The sequence below is a fragment of the Puma concolor genome, chromosome E1 (assembly GCF_028749965.1).
Source record: "Puma concolor isolate L17-30 chromosome E1, mPumCon1.1.hap2, whole genome shotgun sequence".
NCBI classification, from domain to species: domain Eukaryota; kingdom Metazoa; phylum Chordata; class Mammalia; order Carnivora; family Felidae; genus Puma; species Puma concolor.
Genome location: NC_141680.1, coordinates 57,192,775 through 57,220,554, shown reverse-complemented (window position 1 = coordinate 57,220,554; position 27,780 = coordinate 57,192,775). Strand labels below are relative to the sequence as shown.

The 27,780-nt window shown below is 48.8% G+C and overlaps 1 protein-coding gene across 7 annotated transcripts; it reads right to left on the bottom strand.

The window, feature by feature from the left end:
• Window positions 1-976: 976 nt before the first annotated feature.
• On the bottom strand, window positions 977-26,433 carry CD300A (CD300a molecule). 7 transcript variants are annotated; one of them, XM_086687952.1, is made up of 8 exons: window positions 26,296-26,433; window positions 23,970-24,305; window positions 23,120-23,285; window positions 20,178-20,272; window positions 16,053-16,090; window positions 15,485-15,592; window positions 14,484-14,650; window positions 14,135-14,269 (listed from the first exon to the last, which is right to left on the bottom strand). In XM_086687952.1, the coding sequence occupies exons 1-7, from the start codon at window positions 26,378-26,380 to the stop codon at window positions 14,513-14,515; spliced, it is 966 nt and encodes a 321-aa protein (XP_086544078.1). In that variant the 5' UTR covers window positions 26,381-26,433; the 3' UTR covers window positions 14,135-14,269; window positions 14,484-14,512. The 7 variants fall into 7 exon arrangements, 6 of the variants coding, with proteins under 6 accessions (XP_086544079.1, XP_086544076.1, XP_086544080.1 ...); XR_015244282.1 differs by lacking the exon at window positions 14,135-14,269 and adding an exon at window positions 14,917-15,114 and having other exon boundaries at window positions 14,535-14,665; XM_086687953.1 differs by lacking the exons at window positions 14,135-14,269; window positions 14,484-14,650 and adding an exon at window positions 977-1,498.
• Window positions 26,434-27,780: the final 1,347 nt, after the last annotated feature.

Here is a 27,780-nt window from a genome sequence, read left to right as displayed (position 1 = left end):
ACTTGGCCGGAGTAGCCACAGCTTCCTCTCTGGTTTCACTGGTAACTATTCATTTTGGAGTTTTAGTTGCTTTGTGTGGCCTTTGGGGATGCCCTTGGAGTTGGCTAATGCAAGTTGCTTCCTACTCTTTGCATCATGGTCTCAGCATTGCCTTCATGGTGTGGCTGGTTCTCCCCCAGAGAGTGTGAAGTGAACAGTGATCACACCCAGACTCAGGGCTTCTGGGAAAGAAAATCGGGTGACCGCTCTGGGAGCCCTGACCACCAGCTCTCCCATGACATCTCATTGGCTGGTTGAGACAAAGGTGACACCTTGAACCGATCACTCATTCACATGGGGAAGCGGGGGGACAGCCAGACAAGATGGTGGCTCCATCTTGGGGGAACAGAAGTTGTGTAGGAGGCCATCCAGATGTCTGCCACAGAAACCTTCCTAGAACCCACTCTATTCTCTGGCCCATCTGGTATCTTCTTGGATCCCTGTGCCTTGGTTTATGTAAACAAGACAAACTCCCTGCTCTCACACCCACCTCTCAAGGCCTCGGGCTCTCTGTGAGCTGAGCTTTGGGAATGTGACTCTTTCCTCCTCTCCTGGGTTTCCCAAATCAGTTTCCCCCTGGGCAATAGCAACTCCCCTTTTTTGCAAACAGAAGGCTCCTCGAGGGCACAGGCTTCTCACAGCTCAAGTCTTGCCTTAGCCATCCTCTCTTTCCTGCTTTTTTTTTTAAACATTTATTTATTTTTGAGAGACAGAGCGAGACAGAGCATGAGTGGGGGAGAGGCAGAGAGAGGGGGAACACAGAATCCAAAGCAAGCTCCAGGTTCTGAGCTGTCAGCACAGAGCCCGATGTGGAACTTGAACTCAGGGGCCACAAGATCATGACCTGAGCCAAAGTCGGACGCTTAACCGCCTGAGTCACCCAGGCGCCCCCTCTCTTTCCCACTTTTAAGGATAAACCCAGGTGATGTGGCCCTGGTAACAACAACTATTAATACTTTATTCAGCTGCTAATTTCTCTCTGAAATTTTTCCAGATTTCTGAGGGAACAACTGCCCTTCCAGTGCTAAGGCCCTTTAAGCTAGCTCAGCTCTCCTCCCTGTTCCCAGGAAGGGTATGTCCTCAGGGCATCCTCACCTGACATCAGCAGAAGAAAGATGGGGCATCGCTGGTGTGGGCCTGGGAGCAGGAAGAATCCGAAATTCTACGAGGCACAAACCAGAGTCCCCAGTTGGGAGGTCCCCAGTATATGGTGGTAGAGTTTAGTCTGATCCTTTGCCAGAGACACCTAATTGAGCCTCAGTGACATCCCTGTTCAGCTACTGGTAATCATCCCTTCAGACAGAGCAGCCAGAGACGGCACAAGATGTCATCTGACATCTGGCCCTTGTTTATACAGGAAGTGGAGGACTTTTGCATGTGTCTTCCGATGTCTCATTTGGTGATGTGCACCTGCTGTGAGCCCTTGGTGTACTGTGATTTGCTCACCGCTCCAACCAACCTTGGGAAAAAACAAACAAACGTAGATTATATTACCAGGATTATAAAGAACTGACAGTCCCTCCCCATGTTGGTAACACAGAGGCTACCGCAGAATCATATGGGTCTCCACCACCCACCATTTGATATCATGTTCCAAAGATAAGATGAATACCAGTGAAACTGATCCTGATAAAGCAAATATGGGAAGGGGAAAAAAATCCCTCGCTAACCAGAACCTAATTTTCAAACAGGAAACAGGGGCAGAATGGTTGTCTTTGAGACTTTTATTTAGGGCACAAAGAGAGAAAATGACAGCCTTGGAGAGGAAGGGTGGCTGGCCACAGGCAGAAGTGGTAGTGCAATAAAGAAGCTTGCCACACGTAGAATGTCCAATGCATTCTCCTTATTAAGTCACCAAGACAAAGTTCACGGCCACGTTTCCAAAACTCGACCCAGCTCTGTACATTTCTGGCACCGTTACCTTTTTTAATACATGAAATTAAGACGCAGCTGGAGGGGTGGAAGGAGAAGGTAGATGGAAAGGGATCTGGGCTGGGAGCTGGGTAATTAGCAACCAGACCAATATGGTAGCCCCAAGCCTCATGTGGCTACTGAGCATGTGACGGTGTGGCCAGTGGGCACTGAGATGCACCGTAAGCATCAAATATACACCTGGTGTTGAAGATTTATTATGAAAAACCAATTTTTAGTATCTCCATATCATCAAATGATAATATTTTGAGTGTACTAGGTTAAATCAAATGTACTACTGAAATTAATTTCACCTTTTTAAAAAGTTTTTTTAACATGGCTCCTAGGAAATTTAAAATTACACATGTAGCTCCCATTAGAGTTCTACTGGACATTGCTGGGGGTAAGATCCACATGAGGTTGGGATTTGCTGCCTTTTATACATCAGGAGAAGCAGGAGCTGGAGAGGAAGGATTCTGAGCCTTCCCCAGCACTTCTTGGGGAATTATCCGGGGAAGGGGGTGCTTCTTGATGGCAGGAGGAGGGGACATGAGGCTAGAGGGACAGGTTTGGGTCAGAGTTCATCCCGCTAAAAAGATGATGATCTGAGAATAAAATCAGGATGGGTACTGTACAGATTTTCTAGTTTTTCCTCTCTGGGTAAATCTCTTGAATGCCATTAGACTCAAAAAGAATAATAATTTAAATACTAATTTTTAAAATAATAAATTTTTAAAAAGGAACATGGGGCGCCTGGGTGGCGCAGTCGGTTAAGCGTCCGACTTCAGCCAGGTCACGATCTCACGGTCCGTGGGTTCGAGCCCCGCGTCAGGCTCTGGGCTGATGGCTCAGAGCCTGGAGCCTGTTTCCGATTCTGTGTCTCCCTCTCTCTCTGCCCCTCCCCCGTTCATGCTCTGTCTCTCTCTGTCCCCAAAATAAATAAACGTTGAAAAAAAAATTAAAAAAAAAAAAAAAAGGAACAAATAACTCTGCCTTGGATTGCACATCAGTTAATAAGGCTGAGTTCATCAAGCACCCTGAGAAAGCCTGGGGGGTGGTGATCATATCGAGACAGACACCCCCAGTCCTGGTAATGGGAGCCAAAGAGCGCTATAGTGAGGTCAGCACATGTGGATCCTGGTCCTTGTGCTGATGTGACCGTGTCCTTGATCGCCCTCCTCCTTTCCTCCCAATGTCCCATGTACAGCGAGGGCATAGATGTGATGGCTTCTGACAGACTTTTCATCTTAAATTTCTAGAACTCCTGATCCCTCTTTCTGCACATCAGGCACCAACAAATGTTTGTTATTGGTAGCAATGAGTGGAAGGAGGAAGAGGAAAGCTATGAATCAGGAACTTTGTTTGTTTCGGTTTCTTCCACATTCCCTGGGTGCGGGCAGCCCCTGGCACCTAAAACAGTTAGTAAATAGATGCTAAATAAGGACAAGGGAATGGGGAAATGACAGAAAATGGGGTGCCTGTTTGTACGAGGGCGGTCTGACTCTGAGAAGGACGAGGTAATTTATTAAGCTTTTATTTAAACTCCAGTTAGTTGGGGGGCGCCTGGGTGGCGCAGTCGGTTAAGCGTCCGACTTCAGCCAGGTCACGATCTCGCGGTCCGTGAGTTCGAGCCCCGCGTCAGGCTCTGGGCTGATGGCTCAGAGCCTGGAGCCTGTTTCCGATTCTGTGTCTCCCTCTCTCTCTGCCCCTCCTCCGTTCATGCTCTGTCTCTCTCTGTCCCAAAAATAAAATAAAAAAAAAAAAAAACGTTAAACTCCAGTTAGTTGGGGTGCCTGGGTGGCTCAGTCGGTTGAGCATCGACTTCAGCTCAGGTTATGATCTCGCGGTTCGTGGGTTCGAGCGCCGCGTCGGACTCTGTGCTGACAGCTCAGAGCCTGGAGCCTGCTTTGGTGTCTGTGTCTCCTCCTCTCTCTGCCCCTCCCCTGCTCATGCTTTGTCTCACTCTGTTTCTCAAAAATAAATAAATGTAAAAAAAAAAATTTTTTTTTAAATAAATAAATAAATTCCAGTTAGTTAACATGCAGTGTCGTATTAGTTTCACGTGATTCACCACTTTCGTACATCACCTGGTGCTCATCGCGAGTGAGCTCCTTAATCCCCATTGCCTGTTCCACCCACTCACCACCCACCTCCTCTCTGGTACCCTCCAGTTCCTTCTCTATAATTAAGAGTCTGGTTTTGGGGGACACCTGGGTGACTCAGTTAAGTGTCTGACTTTGGCTCAGGTCATGATCTCCCCGTTCGTAAGTTCGAGCCCCACACCAGGCTGTCTGCTGTTAGTACAGACCCCACTTCAGACACTCTGTTCCCCTCTCTGCTCCTCTCCCACTCATGCTCGCTCTCAAAAATAAACATTAAAAAAAAAGTCTATTTCCTGGTGAGAAGGGCAAGGTAATTTAAATTATATCTCAGCGCTGGGGAGACTGAGAGAGGAAGTTTAGAAGGACACATAGACTGTTTTCCAGGACCGACGGACGAGTGTCATGATTTGACTTAACCTTGATAAGCCAAACCAACCCTCTAAACCAGAGGCTGTCAACCAGGGACGATTTTGCCCCCTAGGGGACATACTCCATTTGTATGCAGTGTCCAGAGCAGGTCAGTCTATAAAGACAGAAGGTAAATTAGTGGCTACCAGGGATGAGGGAAGGAAAAGTGGGGTTAATGGTACAAAGTTTGTTTGTTTGTTTGTTTGGGAATAAAAAAATGTTCTGAAATTAGATAGTGGTAGTGGTTGTACAACTTTGTATGTATGCTGAGAACCACTGATTTGTATACTTTCAAAGGGTGAATTTATAGAATGTGAACTGGATCTTCAAAAGCAATCACTCAACAACATTGAATAGTGCCAAGTTTGAGAGACTCTAATCTAGACAAAAATGGGAAGCCAATAGTAGGTTATCTGGTGATGGGACCCAGAGGAAGGGAGAGACCAAGGGGGCCATTGGAAGCCAGCCTGGCTGTGGAAGGGGAGCCCCCAGTGCAGGGACACCTGCTCTCACCCACGTTCCCGAGCTACCTTCTGCCCACTCAGGCGACCTGCCAGTGAGCTGACATCAGAAAAATGGGGAAGGGCATGAAGGCATTCAGATCCCTGGGAAGGAATGCTCCCCAGATTAGTCCCTTGGGTTGAGTATCATAAAGCTGAGCCTTTCCACTTGCCTGGACGGAGTCTGGGTTCTAGATTTGCAAGCCTGAGGACCAGACTCGGGCAAATTCACCAGAGTGATGTTTCTGGAAAAGACTGTTAAGGACTCCAAGCCCTCATGCTACTCACACACATTCTCCTTTCCTCCCACCGCTGTGTCCCCCCTGCATGTTAAATGGCCGTGCTGTGCCTGAAATTCACAAGGAAGGAGAAGTGCCTACAAGAAGGATTCAGAAAGAATCCATGGACAGGTGGTCCGGGGAGGGAGGGGAAGTGACATCACAGGTCGCCACTAACATTGGGTAATGTGAGCACACGCACCGCGTTGACAGCTGGCACGCCTCAATCAATGCCCATCCCACTGTCCCTCCCGCAGCTGTAGCTGGTGGGTAAGGCTAGTCTCAAACCCACTTGGCTGGTGAAGGAAGTCAGCTTGAAGAAGGTGACTCAGGCCTATTTGGAGCCTGGTCCTGAATCCAGGCTCCATACAGTGTAGACTAGGGTGCGCCCCTTCACTTCCCCAGACCTCAGTTTTCACATCTGTGGAATGGGTGACGTCTGACCCCCTCCATCCCTTCCAGCCACACTTCTCATGAGTCTGAGTGAGGACAGGATACCTGTTTCCAGACACCTGGCCAGGCCTCTCCAATGATTGACCGGGCTGTGATTTTTATTATCTGTCCACCCCCTACTAGGGAAGAAGGTAGAGAAGGAAGGGACAGCATGTATCTTCTTCACTGCTTTCTCTCTGGTGCGAAATACAGGATGCCCTCCACCCCTGCACATAATAGGTATTCAATAAATATTTATTAAATGAATGAAAACAATGCAACCGTATATAAAAGAATGAGGTAGGGGCACCCGGGTGGCTCATTTGGTTAAGCATCCAACTCCTGATTTCAGCTCAGGTCATGATCTCATGGTTCATGAGATCAAGGCCCGAGTCAGGCTCTGTGCTGACAGTGCAGAGCCTGCTTGGGATTTTCTTTCTTTCTTTCTTTCTTTCTTTCTTTCTTTCTTTCTTTCTTTCTTTCTTCTTTCTTTCTTTCTTTCTTTCTTTCTTTCTTTCTTTCTTTCTTCCTGCCTCTCCCATGCTTGCTGTCTCTCAAAAAACAAATAAATAAAAAGTAAAAACAAAAAAGAATGAGGGGCACTTGCGTGGCTCAGTTGGTTGAGCGTCTGACTTCGGCTTAGGTCATGATCTCACAGTTTGTGAGTTCGAGCCCTGAGTCAGGCTCTGTGCTGACAGCTCAGAGCCTAGAGCCTGCTTCGAATTCCGTGTCTTCCTCTCTCTCTGCTCCTCCCTGGCTCATGCTCTGTCTCTCTCTCTCTCCTTCAAAAATAAATTAAAAAAATTTTTAAAAGTTAAAAAAAAGAAACAGAATGAGGTAGATTTATACATGCTAGTGTGGAAAGGTCACCCACATATATGCAGTGAAAATAGTGATCTTTTCAGAAAGAAATACTTTTGACATAATAATAAATTTACTGAAGGCTATGTAATAAATAGAAAACAAGAGTTACTTTCATGGAAGATTAGTATACTGGAGCCTGGGAAGGACAAAGAGAACTTTTCATTATATACTTTCTTGCAGTGTTAGAATTTTCTGAGCACTCTATGGACTTTTTTCTTTTACTTCACCTTTCTTTTTCCTTTCCTTCTGTATTTTTATGTTCAGAGACATTATCTGAGTATAAAATTATATGGTCTTTTCTGAATTAATGATATTTTAATTAAAAGCAATGAGATCTCAAGAGGCACCTGGGTGGCTCAGTCGGTTAAGCGTCTGACTTCAGCTTAGGTCGTGATCTCACAGTTCATGAGCTCAAGCCCCACAGGGGGCTCTTTGCAGACAGTTCAGAGCCTGGAGCCTGCTTCAGATTCTGTGTCTCCTTCTCTCTCTGCCCCTTCCCCTCTCTCTCTTTCTCTCAAAAATAAATAAACATTTAAAAAAAAAAAAAAGCAATGAGATCTCATTTCTCTCAAATTGGCAAAAGTTTGTTTAAATAATTTTTTTAAGTACCATTCTCGGTAGCAATGGGATATGCTAAAGCATACTCATTAAACAGCTATGTGTCTGGCTGGAACCTGGCCACCATCCTTATGATTTGTTCTAATATGCTACTATAAGACACTGGCTGTTGCAACTTGCATAAGGCAGCTGAGGTTGACCCCGTCACACCATCACTCTGCAAACAACCAATGTGCTCTGCTGGGCTCTATTGGTGGAGAGGGACAAGTTAGGCTCCCTCTTATAATTTATTAAAACAAAGGTCACAAGGTCGGGGCGCCTGGGTGGCTCAGTCAGTTAAGTGTCACTAAAGCTCAGGTCATGATCTCACAGCTCCTGGGTTTCAGGCCCCAGATGGGGCTTTGTGCTGACAGCCTGCTTTGCATTCTCTGTCTCAATCTCTGTCTCTGCCCCTCCCCCACTCATGCAGGTGTCACATGGGTCTTATAGACTTACTTAACAATTACTATAAAGAAGAAGGAAGGAAGGAAGGAAGGAAGGAAGGAAGGAAGGAAGGAAGGAAGGAAAAAGAGAAAGAGGGAGAAGAAGGGAGGAATTCACACACCTGGAGAGCAGGTTTTGGTTCAAGGCCTCTGCTTGGTGCATCACGGACTCTGTCAACAATCCTGAAAGTAGACACTGTCAGCCCTTTTCCGCTTTCCTTCCCAGACACATGGAGCCCAGGATTTGCCCTTGGCTTGGGTGTTAGGATGTGTTGTGGTTCATTTGCCCCTGGTGGCTCAGATTTGCATGTAAGGCAAAGGGGAGTCCAAAGGGTCAAGTTGAAAGTTGCTGAGGACTAGCAAGCCATAAATCAAAGGAATGGCAACAAAGAAGTCTCAGCAGTGAGAATCCAGGAGGGGATGTCTGGAAAGTCTCAGAGGCAAAAAACAGCACAGAGGATTGGGGTGGGGGTGTGGTGGGGGAGTGGCGAGAGCCTTTATAAAGAGCTTGCTTCTGACCAGCCTGGCGAGGGAGAAAAGCACCAGAGGGGAACTAGGCCATCCTTGGTTATGGTTGAGCCAACAGACTGGGGTGGCCTTGAATGCCAACCCCAGAATGTGGAGCTGGTAAGGGCGGATGTGAGATTTAACACCTGTTCTGTCTGACCCCAAATCTGCCACACCGGCTACAGGTGGGGCGACTGCCCTTCCCTCTGACATGCTGAGGTCAGGGTGGGAAGAATTCAGGAATTGAGAAGAGGCAATTGGGTGCTAAATAAGGGAGCTCAAGTTTGAGGAGGAATGGAATCTTCAGCACAATGACATCCACGGGGTGGATGGTTAGGGGAACTGCAAAGCAAGCAGGAGTCTTCCCGTCCTTACCCTGTTTCAGGCCCTTCCCCTGCTCAGCCGCACTGACCTGGAAAACCCAGAATTCCCTCCACCGGCCTACCAGCTGGAGCAAACACGCCCGCTTGGAATCCAAGATGTGTGATTCCAGACGCAGCCACAAGGTGGAGACATACAGTTGTCCAATCCCTCTGTCTATCTCCAAGGCCAGCTGCACTATGGGGTTCACCCAAACAGCTGACTTGTTGGGCTGTAAGGTTTAAAAACAAACAAACATAGTCTTGAAATCATTTTCTAAGCCCGGGTAAGTAAGCCCTGGGTCATCTTTCGAAAGGACTCGGGCTAATGTAGAAATACCTTCCACCTCCTTGGACCAGCTATGAATATACGGATACCTAACCTAATGTTTTTCATCCTGCAAATGTTTATCAGGCTGGCAGTCTGTGGAGGGGAATCTGAACTGCAGAACAAGGGCCGGGCACCATGGGGAGAGGGCGCCATCCAGCACCCCTGGACACACAGCAGGACAGAACCTGGGTGTCCCAGGCTTACTCCAATGGAAGCCATGTAAGCAGCCTACTCACTGAAGATTCTAGAAAAAAATATGTACAGATATTAACATATTGAGAAACCAAATGTGGCAAAATGTTTTCAAAAAATAAGTGAATCTGGGTAAAGGATATATGGGACTTTTGGGTACTGCTTTCACATGTTTTTTGAAATTATTTCAAAATAGAGGGTTTTATTTTTTTTTTAATTTTTTTTTTCAACGTTTATTTATTTTGGGGACAGAGAGAGACAGAGCATGAACGGGGGAGGGGCAGAGAGAGAGGGAGACACAGAATCGGAAACAGGCTCCAGGCTCTGAGCCATCAGCCCAGAGCCTGACGCGGGGCTCGAACTCACGGACCGCGAGATCATGACCTGGCTGAAGTCGGACGCTTAACCGACTGCGCCACCCAGGCGCCCCTGAAATAGAGGGTTTTAAAACACTAAGAATCCAGGAGCCCTGGATGCAAGATTCAGACTTCCTTTTTTTTTTTTTAATATTTATTTATTTATTTATTTATTTATTTATTTTGAGAGAGAGAGAGCATGAGCAGGGGAGGGGCAGAGAGAAAGGGAGAGAGAGAATCCCAAGCAGGCTCCAGGCTCCGAACCGTCAGCACAGAGCCTGACGCAGGGCTCGAACTCACAAACCCCGAGATCATGACCTGAGCTGAAGTCAGATGCTCAACCGACTGAGCCATCCAGGTGCCCCTAAATCTTGGTAGATTAAAAAAAAATAGATATCATACGAAGTATTTTCTCTAACCACAACAGGGTAAAGCTAGAAATCAATAACAGAAGTAAAACTAGAAAATTCACAAATTTGTGGGAAACTAAACAAAACAGTCTCACACAACCAATGGATCAAAGGAGGAATTACAAAATACTCAAAGATGAATGACAATAAAAACACAACACACCAGGGGCGCCTGGGTGGCTCAGTCTGTTGAGCGTCCGACTTCGCTCAGGTCACGATCTCACGGTCCGTGAGTTCGAGCCCCGCATCAGGCTCTGTGCTGACAGCTCAGAGCCTGGAGCCTGCTTCAGATTCTATGCCTCCCTCTCTCTCTGGCCCTCCCCCCGTTCATGCTCTGTCTCTCTCTGTCTCAAAAATAAATAAATGTTAAAAAAAAAAATTAAAAAAAAAAAAAAAAAAACACAACACACCAAATGTGGAATGTAGCAAAAGCAGTGCTAAGGGGTGGGGGGGCGGATTTATAGCCGGAAGGGCTTATGTTAAAAGATGAGAAAGATCTCTGGAGCGCCTGGATGGCTCAGTCGGTTGGGCTTCCGACTCTTGATTTCAGCTCAAGTAGTGATCTCAAAGTTGTGGGTCCAAGCCCTGCATCGGGCTTTGCCCTGAAAATGTGAAGCCTGCTTGGGATTCTCTGTCTCCCTCTTTCTCTGCCTCTCCCTCTCTCCCTCTCTCCCTCCCTCCCTCTCTCTCTCAAAATAAATACGTAAACTTACAAAAAAATTTTTTTAAATGAGAAAGATCTCAAAAAAAAACCCTAACTTTACAACTTAGACAACTAAAGAAAAAAATAGAACAAAATAAACCAAAATCTACCAGAAGGTTGGAAATAATGAAGATTAGAGCGTAGATAAACAAAATAGAGAATACAAAAAAAAAAATAGAGAAAAATCAATGAAGCCAAACTTGTTTCTTCAAAAGATCAACAAAATTGACAAAACTTTACCTAGATGGACTTAAAAACAAACAAACAAACAAAACAACAACAACAAAAAAAAAAAAAACCCAGAAAACTGAAATTACCAAAATCAGAAGTGAAAGTGGAAGCATTGCTACTGACTTCACAGGAACAAAAAGATTCATGAGATTGCTACAGTTGTTCAACTGTACACCAACAAAATGGATAACCTAGGTGAAATGGGCAAATTCCTAGACCCTAGCAAGACTGAATCAAGAATAAAGACTATGGAGGAGCACCTGGGTGGCTCAGTGGGTTAAGCGTCTGACTCTTGACTTCAAGTCATGATCTCACAGTTCATGGGATCGAGCCCTGTGTCAGGCTCTGCACTGACAGTGTGGAGCTTCCTTAAGATTCTCTCTCTCCCTCTCTCTCTGGCCCTCCCTTGCTTGCACTGTCTCTCTCTCTCTCTCAAAATAAAGATACATTTAAAGAAAAAAATGAACAAAGAGAAAGACTGAACAGAGCAATAACAAATAAGGAGACTGAATCAGTAATCAAAAATATCCTGACAAGGGGCACCTGGGTGGCTCAGTCGGTTAAGCATCTGATTCTTGACTTCAGCCCAGGTCATGATCTCAAGGTTTGTGAGTTTGAGCCCCACATCAGGCTCTGTGCTGACAGTGTGGAGCCTGCTTGGGATTCTTGCTCTCCTATGTCTGTCCCCCTCTCAAAATAAATAAATAAACTTAGAGAGAGAGAGACAGAGACAGACAGAGAGAAAATGAAATACTTAAAAAAAATATATTCTGAAGAGAAAGCCCAGAACCAGATGGCTTCTCAGATTAATTCTATTAAACATTTAAAGAAAAACAAATACCAATCCCTCCTATACTCTTCTAAAAACCAGAAAAAGAAGCAACATTTCCAGACTCATTGTATGAGCCCAGAATCATCCTGATAGCAAAGCTGGAAAAGATACTGCAAGAAAACAAAACTAAAGCCCAATATTCCTGTGAACATTGATGCCAAAATCCTCAACAAAATACTATCAACTGAATTCAACAAAATATTAAAAGGGTTATGCACCATGACCAAGTGGGACTTATTTTTGGAATGTAAAGATGGTTCAACATAAAAATTGATCAATGCAACACACCATATTACCAGAATGAAGAAAGAAAAAAAAAAAACATGATCATTTCAATGGATGCAGGAAAAACATTTGGCTAAATCCAACACCTTCTCATTATCAAAATACTCAACTAAGAATAGAAGCAAACTATCTCAACATGATAAAAGCCATGTATGAAAAATCCACAGTGAACATCATATTCAACTGTGAAAGACTGAAAGCTTTTCCTCTAAGATTGCAAACAAGGCAAGGCTGCCTACTTGTGCTTCTTCTATTCAACATAATATGGGAAGTTCTAGCTTAGCAATTAGCCAAGAATAATAAATAAAAGGCATCAAAATTGGAAATGAAGAAGTAAAAAAAAAAAAAAAGAAAAAAGAAAAGGAAAGGAAGAATTAAAATTATCTCTGTTTGCAGATGATATGATCTTACATGTAGAAAACCCTAAAGACTCTACCAAAAACAAAAAGTTAGAACTAATAAATGAATTCAGCAATGTAGGAAGATACAAAGACAACACACAAAAAATAAGTCACATTTCTATACGTTAACAATGAACAATCTGAAAAGAAAATTATGAAAACAATTCCACTGACAAGAAAATCGAAAGGAGTAAAATACTTCCTGAAACCAATATTACACCATATGTTAACTAACTAGAATTTAAATAAAAATTTGGAAGAAAAAAAACAAACAAAAAAGACTAAAATACATAGGAATTAATTTGACCAAGAGGTGTAAGGCTTGTACAATGACAACTACAAAACATTGCTGAAAGAAATTAAAGAAGACACAAATGAAAAGACATCCCATGTTCATGGATTGGAAGGCTTGATATCATTAAGATACATCCCTATCAAAATTCCAATGACATTTTTTTGCAGAAATAGAAAAACCCATCTTACAATTTATACTGAATCTTGTGGGATCTCGAGGGAATAGACAAAACAATCTTGAAAAAGAGGATCTGGAGGACCCACGTTTCTGGCTCCAAAACTTGCTACAAAGCCACAGTAATTAAAAGACAGTGATGCTGACATGAAGTCAGGCATAGATACCAATGGAGTAAAAAAGAGTCAGAAATAAACCCTCACATGTGTGGTCAAATGCTTTTCAACAAGAGAGTGAAGGCCATTCAATGGGGAAAGGACAGTCTTTTCAACCAACAGTGCTGGAAAAAACAGGATATCCACGTGGAAAAGAATTAAGTTGGTCCTTTAGCAACATATACAAAAACAAACTCAAAATGGATCACAGGTCTAAATATAGGAACGAAATCTGTAAAAAAAATTCTTAGAAAGAAACACAGGTCAAAAGCTTCACAACATTCAATTCAGCATTCAATTCATGATAGGACATGATGAAAATTTTAAAGTTTTGTGCATCAAAGACACTACCAACAGAGTAAAAAGGCAACATACAGAATGAGAGAAAATATTTGCAAATTATATATCTGATAAGGGATTAATATCCAGAATATATAGACAACTAACATTCTACCAAAAAACCCAATTCAAAAATGGGTAAAGGAGTTGAATAGACATTTCACCAAAGAAGATATACAAATGGCCACCAAGCATGTGGCAAGTTGCTCAGCATCACGAATCGCTGGGGAAACATAAATCAAAATTACAGTGAGATACCACCTCACCACCATTAGGATGCTGCTATCAAAACAAACAGGGGCACCTGGGTGGCTCAGTCAGTTAAGTGTCCGACTTCAGCTCAGGTCATGATCTCATGGTTTGTGGGTTCGAGCCCCGCATCGGGCTCTGTGCAGACAGCTCGGAGCCTGGAGCCTGCTTCGGATTCTGTGTCTCCCTCCCTCTCTGCCCCTCCCCCACTTGCACTGTCTCTCTCCCTCTCTCTCAAAAATAAATAAAACATTCACAATTAAAACAAACTAACCAAAAAAAAAAAAAAAAAAAAAGAAAAGAAAAGAAAAAGAACCAAAACAAAAAACGAGTTTCAAAGAGATATTTATACACTACATTCCTAGCAACATACTCACAATAGCTAAAACACAGAAACAAACTAAGTGTCCATCAGTGGATAAAAAAATAAGCAGAGTGCAATATACACTCACAGTGGAATACTATTCAGCCTTCAAAAGGAAGGAGCTTTCTTTAATAGAGGATTGCAGACACATAGCACGCATTGCTTAAATAACTTTTTTCTTCTCTCTCAAGAGATTTTGCACTTTATTGATATGTCTTAATATTAAAAATAAAGTCATCCAAGAGTCCAGAGAAATGTGCCACTGGCTCTGGAGCCATGGGCAAGCTTCTGCTCTCTCTGGGCCTCAGGGTCCTTGTCTCTGAAACCAGGGAGACTCGATCATCAGGGCCTTTGCCTTCTCCCAGTCTCTCTGCCAATGCTCCCCATGCCGTGGCAATCCCACACACTTCCACAGAGCTGTGATTTATAAAGGTATTCAGAGGTACCATCCTACATGGGTCACATCTTTTCCTGGAGCCACACAGGACTGAGCCTCTGTGCTCCACACACAGCTGGAATGAAACAAAGAGGAAGGATGTGCCAGGAGCTGGGTAGGGGGGTGGAGGGTTCTCTACAGGTCCTGCTCCTCCCCAATCAAGCCGGCCAGGCTGATGGCACAAAAGCAACAGTCTGCGGGGGGCCCAGTTGCCTTGCTGGTGACCGTTGAGAGGAGCAGGCTGAGGGGGACATGGGTGAGGGTTCAGGGGGCCTGTGGCCCACAGAGACCTCCAGATGGTGGGGCCAGAGACACAGGCTTAGGTCTTCTTAATCACGCTGTACTCTGTTTCCTGTTCCAGGGTCCTCCGGGAGGGAATCCTGTTGGCCTTAGAATCCTGACTCTCGGGGTCAAATGCCACCAAAGAGTAGTGAAGTTCTTCCAGAGAAGGCTTCTTCTGCAGAGAGAGAGACTGGAGGCTCAGGGAGAGGCAGGGGAAGCACTGGTCCCCAGCTCAGGATGGAGACAAGGGACACCTGAGGGGACCCTGAGGGGCTCCACGGCGGTGGGTCCAGGCTTCCCCACTGTCCTGCCCCACCCTTGCTTCACCCCACCTGTTCAAACACAGCACAAAGTCCCAGGCATGAGACCTGAAGACGGGGCGGGGGGGGGGTGGGGTGCCTGGATCGACTTTGAGATCATTAATCACGAAGTTAGAAAAACAAGGTGCTGCTAGTCCCAGGGCCACATGTCTGATGCTTTTCTCCCTTCATCTTCTCCAACAACAGGGTCCCCAACCTCTCCCCGAACTCTTCCGCTAATGGGTGGGTCTTGACCCCTGCTGGAGAAGCCTCTTCCACGCTGCACTTTACAGTCACTGTGCCTAAGGGTTGGCTTGCAGGGGGGTCATTGATTAAAAACCTGAAATATAGAGTTGATGCCAAAGAGATAATGGTACCAAAACAGTGGGAAATCACAGGCTTTAACATCGGTGTGTGGTATATAGTAGGTGCATAATAAATGTTCTGCTTCACTGACTGTTGACCATCACTGGCCACCCCAACAGCCCCTTCGTCTCTGCCCCAGCCCCCAGCCACAACGGCACCAAGCTCTGGCAAGGTGTACACTTGACCTAGGTTCTGTGTGGCCCTGTGTTGGTGGGGCACAAGGTCACCAAGTCAGCCCCTCCTTTCCCTCTCTGCCTGCTGCCACCCCCCAGGGCGGTGCCTCTCACAGAGCCCAGGCCCTCCCCTCCCCCACCTCCCGCCAGCCGCCAGGCCCTCACACTCACCACAGTGCTGTATTCTACCTCTTCCTGTCTCGGCTGTGTGGGCTCTCCCTGAAGCGTCCTTGCCTGCAGCTCCAGATTCGCATAATAGAGCTCACCTTGCAGAGTATTCTGGGTGGGCAGAAGGTGTGGAGATTTAGCAGGTGTCCACGGAGCCCCTCCATAGTCCAGCTCAGAGGGACCTCTGTTCCTGCCTGCCTGCGGACATCTACCCCGTCTCTCAATGTTCTGGGTGCCCCAGCCCCAGTCTCCCCACCGTGCCTCCCCCATCCCCCACTCTGGTCCCCTCTGGGCAGTATTTGAATGCCCCCCCCAAGTCAGCATGGACGGACCCTCCATCATTCCACTTTCTATGGGGGATGGGGGTGGGGACAGATTAACCAGAGCTAATTGGCCAGAGACCCAACCACCAGATGTCCCAGAGATCATTCTCCCTGCTCTTGGGCAAGCACCCAACTCCATCCATCAACAATGCACTCAGACCTCCACTGGCCAGTGGGACTGTTGAAGCCCCCAACGTCCTCTTTTCTCTCCGCCAGCCACCCCGGCACACCTTCTGCCTGTGTCTTACCTGACTATGGGTCCGGAGTGGCTTTGGATTCTCACCAGCTAAAGAGAGAAGAGTTAGGAGTCTGAACCCAAGAACAAAACAGGGATAAGGATCCCCTATGATCCAGCTGGAGGAAGGACTTTCCCTAGAGACTTTGATGCTGGGGACCTGTCACTTCAGGGTAGGAATTGCAGAGAGAGTGAGTGGGTGAAGAAGGAAATGAAAAATGAATGCGTGAGTGGAGGAGAGAATAAATGAACCAGCGGGAAGGCACAGGCTTGGGGAGAGTGGCCACACAAAGCTAGGTCTCGAAACAGTCACTCATAAAGAATGCTCTCAAGTGGGAGTAGACTGGAGAAGGACACCTGTTTACAAGGACCTATCTGCAGGATGAAACAGTTCCAGAGATTTCTTTCACAGCGTCACCAAACTGTAAACTTAAGAATGGTTAAGATGGCTGGGCATCTGGGTGGCTCAGTGGGTTCGGCGTCCGACTTCAGCTCGGGTCATAATCTCACAGTTCGTGAGTTTGAGCCCCGCATCGGGCTCTCTGTTGACAGCTCAGAGCCTGGAGCCTGCTTTGGATTCTGTGTCTCCCCCTCTCTCTGCCCCTCCCTGCTCTCTCTCTCTCAAAAACAAACAAACGTTAAAAAAAATTAATGAGGGGCGCCTGGGTGGCGCAGTCGGTTAAGCGTCCGACTTCAGCCAGGTCACGATCTCGCGGTCCGTGAGTTCGAGCCCCGCGTCGGGCTCTGGGCTGATGGCTCAGAGCCTGGAGCCTGTTTCCGATTCTGTGTCTCCCTCTCTCTCTGCCCCTCCCCCGTTCATGCTCTGTCTCTCTCTGTCCCAAAAATAAATAAACGTTGAAAAAAAAAATTAAAAAAAAAAATTAATGAAAAAAAAGAATGGCCAAGATGGCAAATTTTACGATACGTGCTTTTTACCCAAATAAACAAATCGCAGATCCACAGGCCCTCCCCTAGACGTGTGGAACCAGAACTTCTGGGGATGGGTTCAGCAATCTGTGTTTTAAGGAGCCCTAAAAATTTTTTTTAATTAAAAATAAAAAAGGAACCGTCCTTATGGAGACCTTAGTACTGCATCAAACCATGAGAGGTCACCGGGGTCATCTGCTCTGATTCCCCTGGCTTGGGGGTCTGTCCCTCTCACACAGGAGGCCCTGTGGCTCCAGGGAACCACGGTTCAGGGCACACGACCTCTGGCCTGTGGCGTCTTCAGCGTCGCTCTGCAGGAGACCTGCCTCTGAACATGGCTCTGTGCACCCCTGGCCGCTGGAACCCGGAGACCCAGGAGCGGGCCGGCAGTGGGCATTGTGCACACAGCCGGAATGCCTTTAGTGTAGCTGCACGGCCAGGCAACCCCAGGGCCCCCCGCACTAGATGCACCAGGGACAGACATTGCACACCCCTCATAGAGCCCCAGAGTCAAAGGTGAGACACCGACATTCAGGAGACACACAGGAGGGAAGTGCTAGCTGAGTGCTCTCGGTTGGCTTAATGGAACACCAACTGGGTGCTCTGAGGAGCAAACACATTCTGTTCCAAATACTGTGTGCAGGCTCCTGTCACCGTCTCTCTCTGTGGGTGACCTGGTGGCTGGTGGAGAAGAGATGGGTGGACATTGCTGGGGAAGGAATGTGGCAGTGAGAAAGTTCGGCCAGAGCCAGCTGCACAGGAAGGTGGAACCCAGTCTCTCCTGGTCACGACTGTGTCCCCCAGAGCCCAGCACAGGGCCCGGTGCCACGGTAGGTGCTCCGGACGGCTGTGCTGTGTGTGTGAGCAAGGGAATGAATGAACTCATCATGAGTGGGCGGAGGGGAAGATAGGCTGTGTGTGACAGGCAGGCACCAGGCTGCAGCAGAGCAGCCAAGGACAGTGTGGGGACAGGAGCTGAGACTTGCAGGGATGGGGAGGGAGTGTCCGCATCTTTGAACACAAAGGCCTTTCTCCTGTGACAGAGGGTCCACGAAGCAAGGTGCAATCCCCCACACATCGTTAAACTCTGCAGTAAGAGACTTCTAAAACATTGCACAGCAGGGAAAATGATAATGGTAGGTTAAGTGCAAATATGTGTGTGTGTGCATTGTGTGTGTGTGTGTGTGTGTGTGTGTGTGTGTAAGAGGGATTGTGGTAGAAGCAAGCCATAAGTAAGAAATCATATCTGCATAAATAAACATTGAGAAGCACGAGAAGGACATGCCCCAAACATCAGTGCTTGGTTTTCTCCAGGTGCTGGGAGTTTTCTTTCTTATTATATTATTATGGACAGTTTATTTCTTTCTTTGTGCTTTTGCTTATTTTTTAAATGTTCTACCATAATCTTTAAAAAAAATTTTTTTTAATGTTTATTTATTTATTTTTGAGAAAGAGAGAAAGAGCACATGCGAGCAGGGGAGGGGGAGAGAGAGAGGGGGACACAGAATCCAAAGCAGGCTCCAGGCTCCGAGCTGTCAGCACACAGCCCGATGCGGGGCTTGAACTCACGAACTGTGAGATCGTGACCTGAGCCGAAGTCGGACACTTAACGAACTGAGCCACCCAGGCGCCCCTGTTCTCCCACAACCTTATATCCCCATTTTTCAGAAGGGAGGTTCTTGGGGCGCCTGGGTGGCTCAGTTGGTTAAGCATCCGACTACGGCTCAGGTCACGATCTCACAGTTCGTGAGTTTCAGCCCCGCATCGGGTTCTCTGCTGTCAGCACAGAGCCCGCTCGGATCTTCTGCCCCCCTCTCTCCACCCCTCCGCTGATTGTGAGAGGGCGTGTGCACTTGCTCACATTCTCTCTGTCTCTCAAAATTAATAAACATTAAAAAAAAAAAGGGAAACTTTCTAGGTGAAAGGGCAGAGAGCGCTGGGACCCACGGGCCTGAGGCTGAGAAAATCCCAGAGGGAGGCCTGGCCTGGGGTGAGGAGGAGGGCACTCAGAAGTGATGTGGGGGAAGCAGAGGGGGAAGGGGAAGTGGTTTTCCTTCCCTGCATCAGGCACACACGTGCTGAGGTCGACTCCTCTTCTAAAGGCCTGACCAAAGGCCTGACCCCCACGGTGGGCCCCCGCCCCGATCCCCAGGATGCACGGGCTCCGGGAGCACCCACCGCCAGTTGTGGGGCATGCACCCCTCCTCCCATAAGGCCGGGCAAGGATTCCCCTTCGAGGCAGCTGCTCATGGAGTCCAGAAGTTTTAGAGCAAAGAAGGCTCACCCTGCAACTCGGGCAGAGACCTGCGCCCCGTGGGTGACAGCTGGGCCTCCAGCCAGCAACATGGTCACATCTGCATCCTTCTGCTCTTTTTATTGAATTCGCTCGTTTAGAGTCAACTGAGCACCTACTTCCTGAGTGCCAGACAGGGTGCTGGGGGTGCCACATGTGTTCTCTTTGTGTCTAAGCCCAGAGGAGAGCAAGTGGGCCCCAGGATGCCCAAAGCATCTGAGGTGCCCTCATGGCTCGAGATACTAAACAATACATTAATTCAACAAAAACTGACCGGGTGCCTTCTTGAGTTCCAGTCCCTGATCTTGAAGGAGAAGCACAGGCCGGCGGGAGACAGGCGAGAAAGCAGGCGGGGAGAGTCTGGTGTGAAAAGGGTATGAGGGTGCGTGCACACAGGTGCAGCCAGGAGGGGCCCCCAAGCTGCTTTTGGGGAGCCAGGAGAAGGTCCCAGAGGAAAGGGAGTCTGAGAGCCCCAAAGCCCACCAGGAGCAAGCCAGGGAAAGAGGGTAGAGAGAAGAGGTGCCCCCGGGGCCCAGAGCAAATGCAGAAGCACCCACTGATGTTACCGTTCCCACCATGTTACAGGAAGTTGGGAACAGCTGTCTTCAAGAGTGTGAGGATGGCCAGGGGCTGGGCGGGACAACACCCTCAAGAGTATGGGAGGTTCCAGAAGGGTATCAGACAGAAGAGGGTGACCGCTTCACGGACAAGCTTCCAGGGAGCCCCCTCCACGGCCTGTCTCCGCCATACCAAGGACACCTCCTCTGGGGCCTGGCCTCGAGGGTCACCCAGGACATGTGGTCCAAGGATACACCCCTGATGCCCATTCTGGGGAACAAGGACACAGAGCCTCAAAAATGAGAGGGAGGTGCTTGGGGCCTGCCCACCCACCCCCCACCCAGCAGGGGGCTGACTCACCTTTGACCCGCTTACGAACTATCCTCCAGGCCAGGAACAAGCTTCCCCCCAGCAGAAGCAGCAGAAGCGCCAACAAGGAAAGGAGTACTTGGAGCCTGGGGAGGACACGGCAGTGTTGAGCAGGTGGGAGCTTGCACTCCCCCCCCACCCCCACTTATTTGCAATCGATAGAAAAGGTCACATTAAAAAAAAAAAGGAGAGGGGGCGCCTGGGTGGCTCAATCGGTTGAGTGTCCGACTTTGGCTTAGGTCATGATCTCACAGTTTGTGAGTTCGAGCCCCGCATCGGGCTCTGTGCCGACAGCTTGGAGCCTGTTTTGGGTTCTGTGTCTCCCTCTCTCTCTGCTCCTCCCCTGCTTGTGCTCTCTCTCTCTCTCTCTCTCAAAGATAAATAAATAAACATTAAAAAAAATTTTTTTTAAGTAGACAGTATATCAGTGTACTTAAGAACGTTCCAGGGGCACTTGGGTGGCTCAGTTGGTGGAGTATCTGACTTGTGCTCAGGTCATGACCTCACGGTTCCTGCGTTCGAGCCCCACATCGGCTCACTGCTGTCAGTGCAGAGCCTGCTTCGGACCCTCTGTCCCCCCTCTCTCTCTGTGCCCCCCTCAAAAATGAATAAACGTTTATTTAAAAAAAAAAAAAAAAGAACCTTCCAGAAGCTCTTTATTCAGATACAAGAAAATAGAAACATACATTATTTTCCCCCTTCTTTCACACAAAGGAGGTGTGATCCAACACTATTTTTGTTACTTAGCAACACGTCTTCAACATCTCTCCACGTCTGTGAATAAAGAAGACCCTCGCTCTTCTCCACCACTGCATAGTATTCCACTGCATGGACAGACCATAATTTATTCAAGTCTTGCTTCTGACTGGCATGTCCCCCAGCCTTTTGCAGTCACAAACATTGCCACAAAAAAAAAAGTCGCCTCGTGGCTCTGCCATTTCACATACGAACAAGCCACAGCAGAGGTCGTGGGAAGCTGACTTCAGGTCCCTCGCTTGCCAGCCTCTTCTTTCCTGTCTAGCTTGCATTCATAATGTTCTAGTCTTTTTCTTTTTTAAAAAAAAATGTGTATTTACTTTTGAAGGAGAGAGAGACAGTGTGTGAGCAGGGGAGGGGCAGAGAGAGAGGGAGACACAGGATCGGAAGCAGGCTCCAGGCTCCGAGCTGTCAGCACAGAGCCGGACTCGGGGCTCGAACCCATGAGCTGTCAGCACAGAGCCTGACTCAGGGCTCGAACCCATGAGCGGTGAAATCGTGACCTGAGCCGAAGCTGGACACTCAACGGACTGAGCCACCCAGGCACCCCATGTCTTTTTCTTAAAGACGTAAGTCCCCCCACACACACCAAACTGCATAGGCTCTAGGCCTTACAAAACCTAGTTCTGCCTCCTGTGTGTGTATCTGCAGTCAGTTCTGGAAGTGGTGTGTTTAGGACCTGAATTTCACCTTGCCTGATGTTAAGATAGTCACTTGGGTTGATGGAAGGCCTGTGGAAGGGTTTTGGGGGGTCATAGAATAAGGTATCTGAATGGGGGCACCTGGCTAACTCAGTCGGTAGAGCATGTGACTCTTGTTTGTGAGTTCGAGCCCCATTGGGGTATAGAGATTACTTAAAAAAAAAAAAATAAGAAGAATCTGAATGGCCTTTGCCCCTAGCTTGTGGAAGGGAGACTCTAAATCCTAAGGATTTCCCCAATAGTAGGCTAGCCTCTGTTATTGAAGGACCCCTCGGATCACACCCGAGTTTATGCTAAGAGATGAATGGGTCAAGACTGGGGCTGGTCACCAGAAGGCCCACCCCCATGATTATGGAGACTTGGGGCTCTGAGCCAGCCTGAAACTCAGGAAGTAGAGGGGGTCTGGGGATGGAGTTCAATCATGTGGCCAGTGATTCAACCAATCGTGCCTAGATAATGGCATGTGCCCCGACGTGCCCTGACCCTCCTAGGAGTCAGCAGGGAAGTTCTGTGCCTAGGACCCTCCCAGATCTCACCCCATGTGTCTCTTCATTGGCTGCTTCTGGCCTTTTTCCTTTATGATAAAACCATACTCGTAAGCACTGGGCTTTCGTGCATTCTGTGAGCTATCTAACCAATTATCAAACCCAAAAGGGTCATGGGAACCCCCAAATTCATAGCCAGTTGGCCAGAAACGTGATGGCCTGGGGATCCCCAAACTGCTCTGGCATCTGAAGTCAGGCAGTCTTATGGAACTGAGCCCTCAACCCACGGGGTCTGTGCTAACTCCAGGTGGTGAGCGCTGGCATTGAATGGCAGGACGCAGGGTGGAGCCTGGTGAGGGAGTCTGAGATCCTCAGAAGTGGTTTACAACTACACGCGCTTTTCTAAGGAGTCTGTGAGCATTGTCGGATTCTCCTGGGGGCTTGTGACCCCAAAAGACCAAGAATCACAAGTTTAGGGGTGCTTGGGTGATTCAGTCAGTTGAGCGCCCGACTCTTGATCTCGGCTCAGGTCGTGATCTCACGGTTTGTGGGTTTGAGCCCAATGTCGGGCTCTGTGCTGACATGCAAAGCCTGCTTGAAACTCTCTCTCTCTCTCTCTGCCCCTCTTCCCATTCAAAATAAAGAAATAAAGTTTAAAAAAAAAGAGAATCACAGGTTTAGAAGGAGGAACCAAGACTCTGGAGTCACGTAAACCTGGGTGGAAGCCCCCCCGCCCCCCGCCTCCCGCAGCTACGTGACCTGGCAGATCACTTAACCTCCCTGAGCCGTCTGCACCTACGTAACATGAGGGCGGTGACGGCCCAGGGCCCTAGTGACGTGTAGGGCATTTAGCACATCCCTGGTAGGAGCATCAGCCCTCATTAGAAGTTCCTTTCCTGCCATCCCCACCTCGAGGCTTCCCCTGGCCCTGAGCAACTCCTGAGGCGAGGGCCTACCTCCAGGACAAGGGACAGGGGACAGAGGACCTCACCCCACGCCCTGGCTTTGCTGGAACTCCTCTTGGCTGCTTGCACTGTGGGTGGCTCCCATGGTGATGGGGACAGTGGGTGAGGATGAGGACGGCATGGTCGTGATTCCAGCTGTGATTGTTGAGATCTGGGTTACAGTGATGTTTGCGGGTGGGGCGGACGTTGTTGCTGGTGCGGAAACACAAACGAGACCCGGGATAGCGCTATCGGACTCTCCTGCTACTTGCCAATACCTTTTTGGTTTGATTTCACACAAAATGCTCACTCAGGGTGGAGGCAGGACCGAGGACCCCCCGGGGCCACAGCCTCCCTGGGGCCTGGGGCCTGGGGTACTGTGCGCCCCCAACAGCCCTGATCCCATCCTGTGGAGGAGGGTCAGGGCCCTCCGGAGAGCCCTTGGGTCACCCCTGTGCTCCAGATTCATCCTCCTCTAGCCATAGCCAGACGCTGCCCGCCTGGGATCTCTGTCTAAACTCCAAGTCTGACTGCAAGTCTGGCTGGAGGCCCCGCTATGCCCAGCACCTTCACCTTCGCTGTTTGGCCCCACCTGCCTCTCCATTCAGCTCCCACCGTCCTGTAGCATGGCTCCCTCTCTCCTTTGCACACTCTGCCTTCTCAGCTGCCCCTTCCCAAGACTGAGCAGAGGGGCCAGCTTTTCCAGGAAGCCACCCTGACTCTCTTTCTCCACCTACTACCCACCTCATACACACACACACACACACACACACACACACACACACACACACACAGTTTGCTCCAAGCCTCTGATCTGCTTCCTGCCTCGACTATTCCCGCCTGAGACCCTTCAGGGGCCCTGGTGCTGGTGCTGGGGGAGGGGTGCGTACAACTCACCCGGGATCACAGACACCACAATGTGGACGGCGGGGTCTTGCAAATATCCTCCTAACCAGGACGTATCGATCCCACATCGGTATGTTCCTGCATCATCCTCTGTGAGGTTCTCCAAGGTCACTATGAAGGTGAGGTTTGCAGGATGGTCCCTGATGGATACGCGGCCCTTCCTCACTTCTTTGCTTGACTGTTTGGTCTCCACAGTTTTCCAAAAACATGGCTTTTTGCACCAGTATTTGAAATGTGTTCTTAATTGCTCTTCATATGAACACTGCACGATCAGGGAACTCCCCAAGGTGCCCGTCATGGAGGTGGGGCCACTTATAGAGGAACAGTCTGGAAAACACAGCCGAGTGTGGGCCCCTCACCAGATGGGCCTGGGTCAGGGGTGCCCTGGGAGTCACCCCCAAATTTGCCCCATCTCACATTGGCCACCCCCCGTCAGCCAGAACCTTCCCTTCCTCTACTTTTCTGTCACCCCCAAGATTTTTATCACAGCAGCCCCTTCTTCCAGACCCCAGCCTCCCTTCTGGCTGCTCATGATCACCAAGTCCTATCCCTGAGAACCCCAGATAAACAAGTGAATCCCCCAACTCCGGAGGTCAGGAGAGGAACACACGCATATACACCCCACCCAGGAGGAAAGAAAGAGTAAAGTCAGAGCAGAAATCAGCGAATTGAGAAACAGGAACACAGTGGAGTTAGCGTATACGTTGGAAACTTGATTTTTTGTATGCAAGATACCAACATTCTAGTGATAGCCAAGTCAAGAAAAATAGGAGATGCACATACACAAGTCATAAGAAAAATAACCAGGGTAATTTACAAGCCTCTACAAACAAGTCTGTAAACTTAGATAAAACGAATGATTTCCTATGTTTTGGAAAATATTGGCTGGAATGTATTTCTTTTTTTCAATGTTTATTTATTTCTGAGAGAGAGAGACAGAGCATGAGTGGGGGAAGGGCAGAGAGAGAGGGAGACACAGAATCCGAAGCAGGATCCAGGCTCTGAGCTGTCAGCACACAGCCCAACTCAGGGCTTGAACTCATGCACCCCAGGATCATGGCCTGAGCCAAAGTCAGATGCTTAACCGACTGAGCCACCCAGGTGCCCCTGTTGCTTCTGTTTTTAAAAACACTTTGTGGGGCGCCTGGGTGGCTCAGTCGGTTAAGCGTCTGACTTCAGCTCAGGTCACGATCTCGCAGTTAGTGGGTTTGAGCCCCACGTCGGGCTCTGTGCTGACAGCTCAGAGCCTGGAGCCTGTTTCAGATTCTGTGTCTCCCTCTCTCTCTGACCCTCCCTCATTTATGCTCTATCTCTCTCTGTCTCAAGAATAAATAAACGTTAAAAAAAAAAATTAAAAAAAAACACTTTGTAACGAGACACAAGCAGACGCCTTCTTCACACTTAATGGGAAACAGTGACACCTGCCCTCGTCAGAGACAAGTCAAGGATGGTCACTGCATCATTCTGGCTGGACCAGCCTGTGGCCGATGAGAGAAACAAACGGGACAAATGGATATCCAAAAGGAGCCACGAGCTCCCACTGCAGGCAGATTCCATGAAAACACAAGGACGCCCCAGAGGGTGATGGACAGAGTAGCCGTGGGAGGGTGACCCGTTGCCAAATTAATACACAAAGGGAAGAGCTTCCCCGTGGCCAACCAGTTAGCAAACGGAGTCAAAGAAAACATGCAATTTGTAATCAAAACGACCAAAAGGATTTTAGGCACCCCAGGGACAGACCTGTCTAGGCGGTGGGTGCCTGTGTGCAGAGAGCTCCGGAGAGGCATGGAAGCCGGATCCCTGGAAACGGGAAGTCCTCGGCTCCCTGGAGAAGCTCTCCTCCCTGTGACTTCTCTGCCCTCCCCTTCCTCCCCACCACCGTCCCCTCCCCTGTGTCCCCATCTCTCTGCCTTGAGGACGCTGAGCCCCTCGCGCTGCCCTGGCTACACACACCTCAGTACACCCCAGAGGGTGGTGTTCCCACCAGTCGTCACCCCTCCTCCACACCTGCACAAAACACACCCCCCTCCCTTCGGTGTGCTCAGCCTCAGCCGCTCTCCCACCCGCTCTGCTGCCACCTGGTCGCCCCTCCTTCTTCCTGGAATAATCCATCCGAAACTGCCCTCAAAGCCCCTTCTGGGCGTCCCAATGTGGCTCATGGAAGGTCAGGTGAATGCCCTGTCTCACGTTTCCAGGGTACGATCCACCTTACGTGGTGGACACAGGGTGCCCCTCTCCCAGTGCCCCTTCCTGTGCTCCCCTGTCCCCCACAGCCTCCCTCACCGCTGAGCCTCCCCCTCCTCGGGCAGCCCCTCACCTGGGACCCAGAGAAGCAGCAGAGCCAACGGCAGCCACATGGCCTGGTCCGGCCACCTCATCTTCTCCGCACAGACATCACCCATGGCAGTGCCAGGCGGCTTCAGGCCCCTTCAAGGAGGAGGGTCAAGTCTCCAAGGTTTCCACTTCTGCTTTTCTTTGCGCCTGCTGCTTCCTTGTTCGGTTTCTTTAGGTTCTGCTCCTAGGGCTGGTCAGAAAATGAAGGGCACAGAGGGAGCACAGCCACCGGGGACGGGGACCGGCTGAGACCCGCTCCCCCCCACCAGAACCATGCACCCTTCTACCCATCCCAGATGTGCCACAGATGCCACAGATACTTCCAGGGGTGAGACCCCTACTCGCCCACAGCGCCCCAGACCTGAGCCACCCCTCCCATCACACCCCCAAAAGCACAAGGCCAGCTGGGCTCACAAACTCCTTGCAGGTCCAGGCGAGCACCCAGTGGGGAGGAATCAGGGCCAGCATCCTTCTCCAGCCCTGATGAGGCTACCCCAGGGAGCTCCCCTTCTGTGAGCCTGCAGCTCAAGGCCCAGACCCCTAAGCTGGCACAGTGACCTCAGAGTCTCTGAATGGCTCTCAGTCTTAGAAACGTCTCCTCGGGCTGTGACCTTCCTTCCTGTGCAGCCCCTGCTGGTCCCAGCTCAGGGCTGGGCACAGAGTGGGCACTTAGCAAGCTTTCGGGGACCCCTCCTTCCCTGATCCACGTGGAATTCAGACTCTAAATACACACACGCACACACACCTGTATACCCTGTGACAAGTGCCCTCAGCTTACACAGAATGGCCACACGCACATAGGAAGCCAATCCTAATGTGTGACGTGTCATCCGATAGCCTGCACTGAGTGCCACCCACAGGGAGCCCTGTGCCATCTCTGGAGTCCCAAGAATGCCCTTCTTTGGGGATTTTCACTTTCCTCCTCCCTTCTGGCCACAGGAGCACCTTCCCCGGGAAGCTACAAGGAACCAAGGAAACTTGTCCATTCTCCTCTGGAAGCTTCCAAGCACAGAGTTTGGTGGGCATCAGAAGAATGTCTATGGCAATGCAGTCATAGACTAGCTAAAGCTCATGAGGATTCAAGATCAAGGTCTTGAACTGAACATGAAAATGTAGGAGAGGTATACTTGGTGGTTGCCTTGGTCTAATAACCACAAAGTTTCTCCAGAAATGCGTATTTTCCAATTCAACCACCAAAAGACACTGCTACAGTCTTGAATGTCAAGGTTCAGAGGGGGACGCACCAGACTGAGAAGCAGGAGGCCAGGATCTCCCGTGGCTTGTCTGCTTAGCGCTGGTACAACCGTTGGTAAAAATCTGTGTCTCCTGCAAAATGTCAATGATCACGGCCAATCTGTGGGGATGAACAGCATAATAATTACAAAAATACTTAAAAATGAGGTAATAATGTCCTTAGGTCAGGTTTTTTTCCCAAGGGAATACATCTTTACCCTAAAGAAAGGGGGGG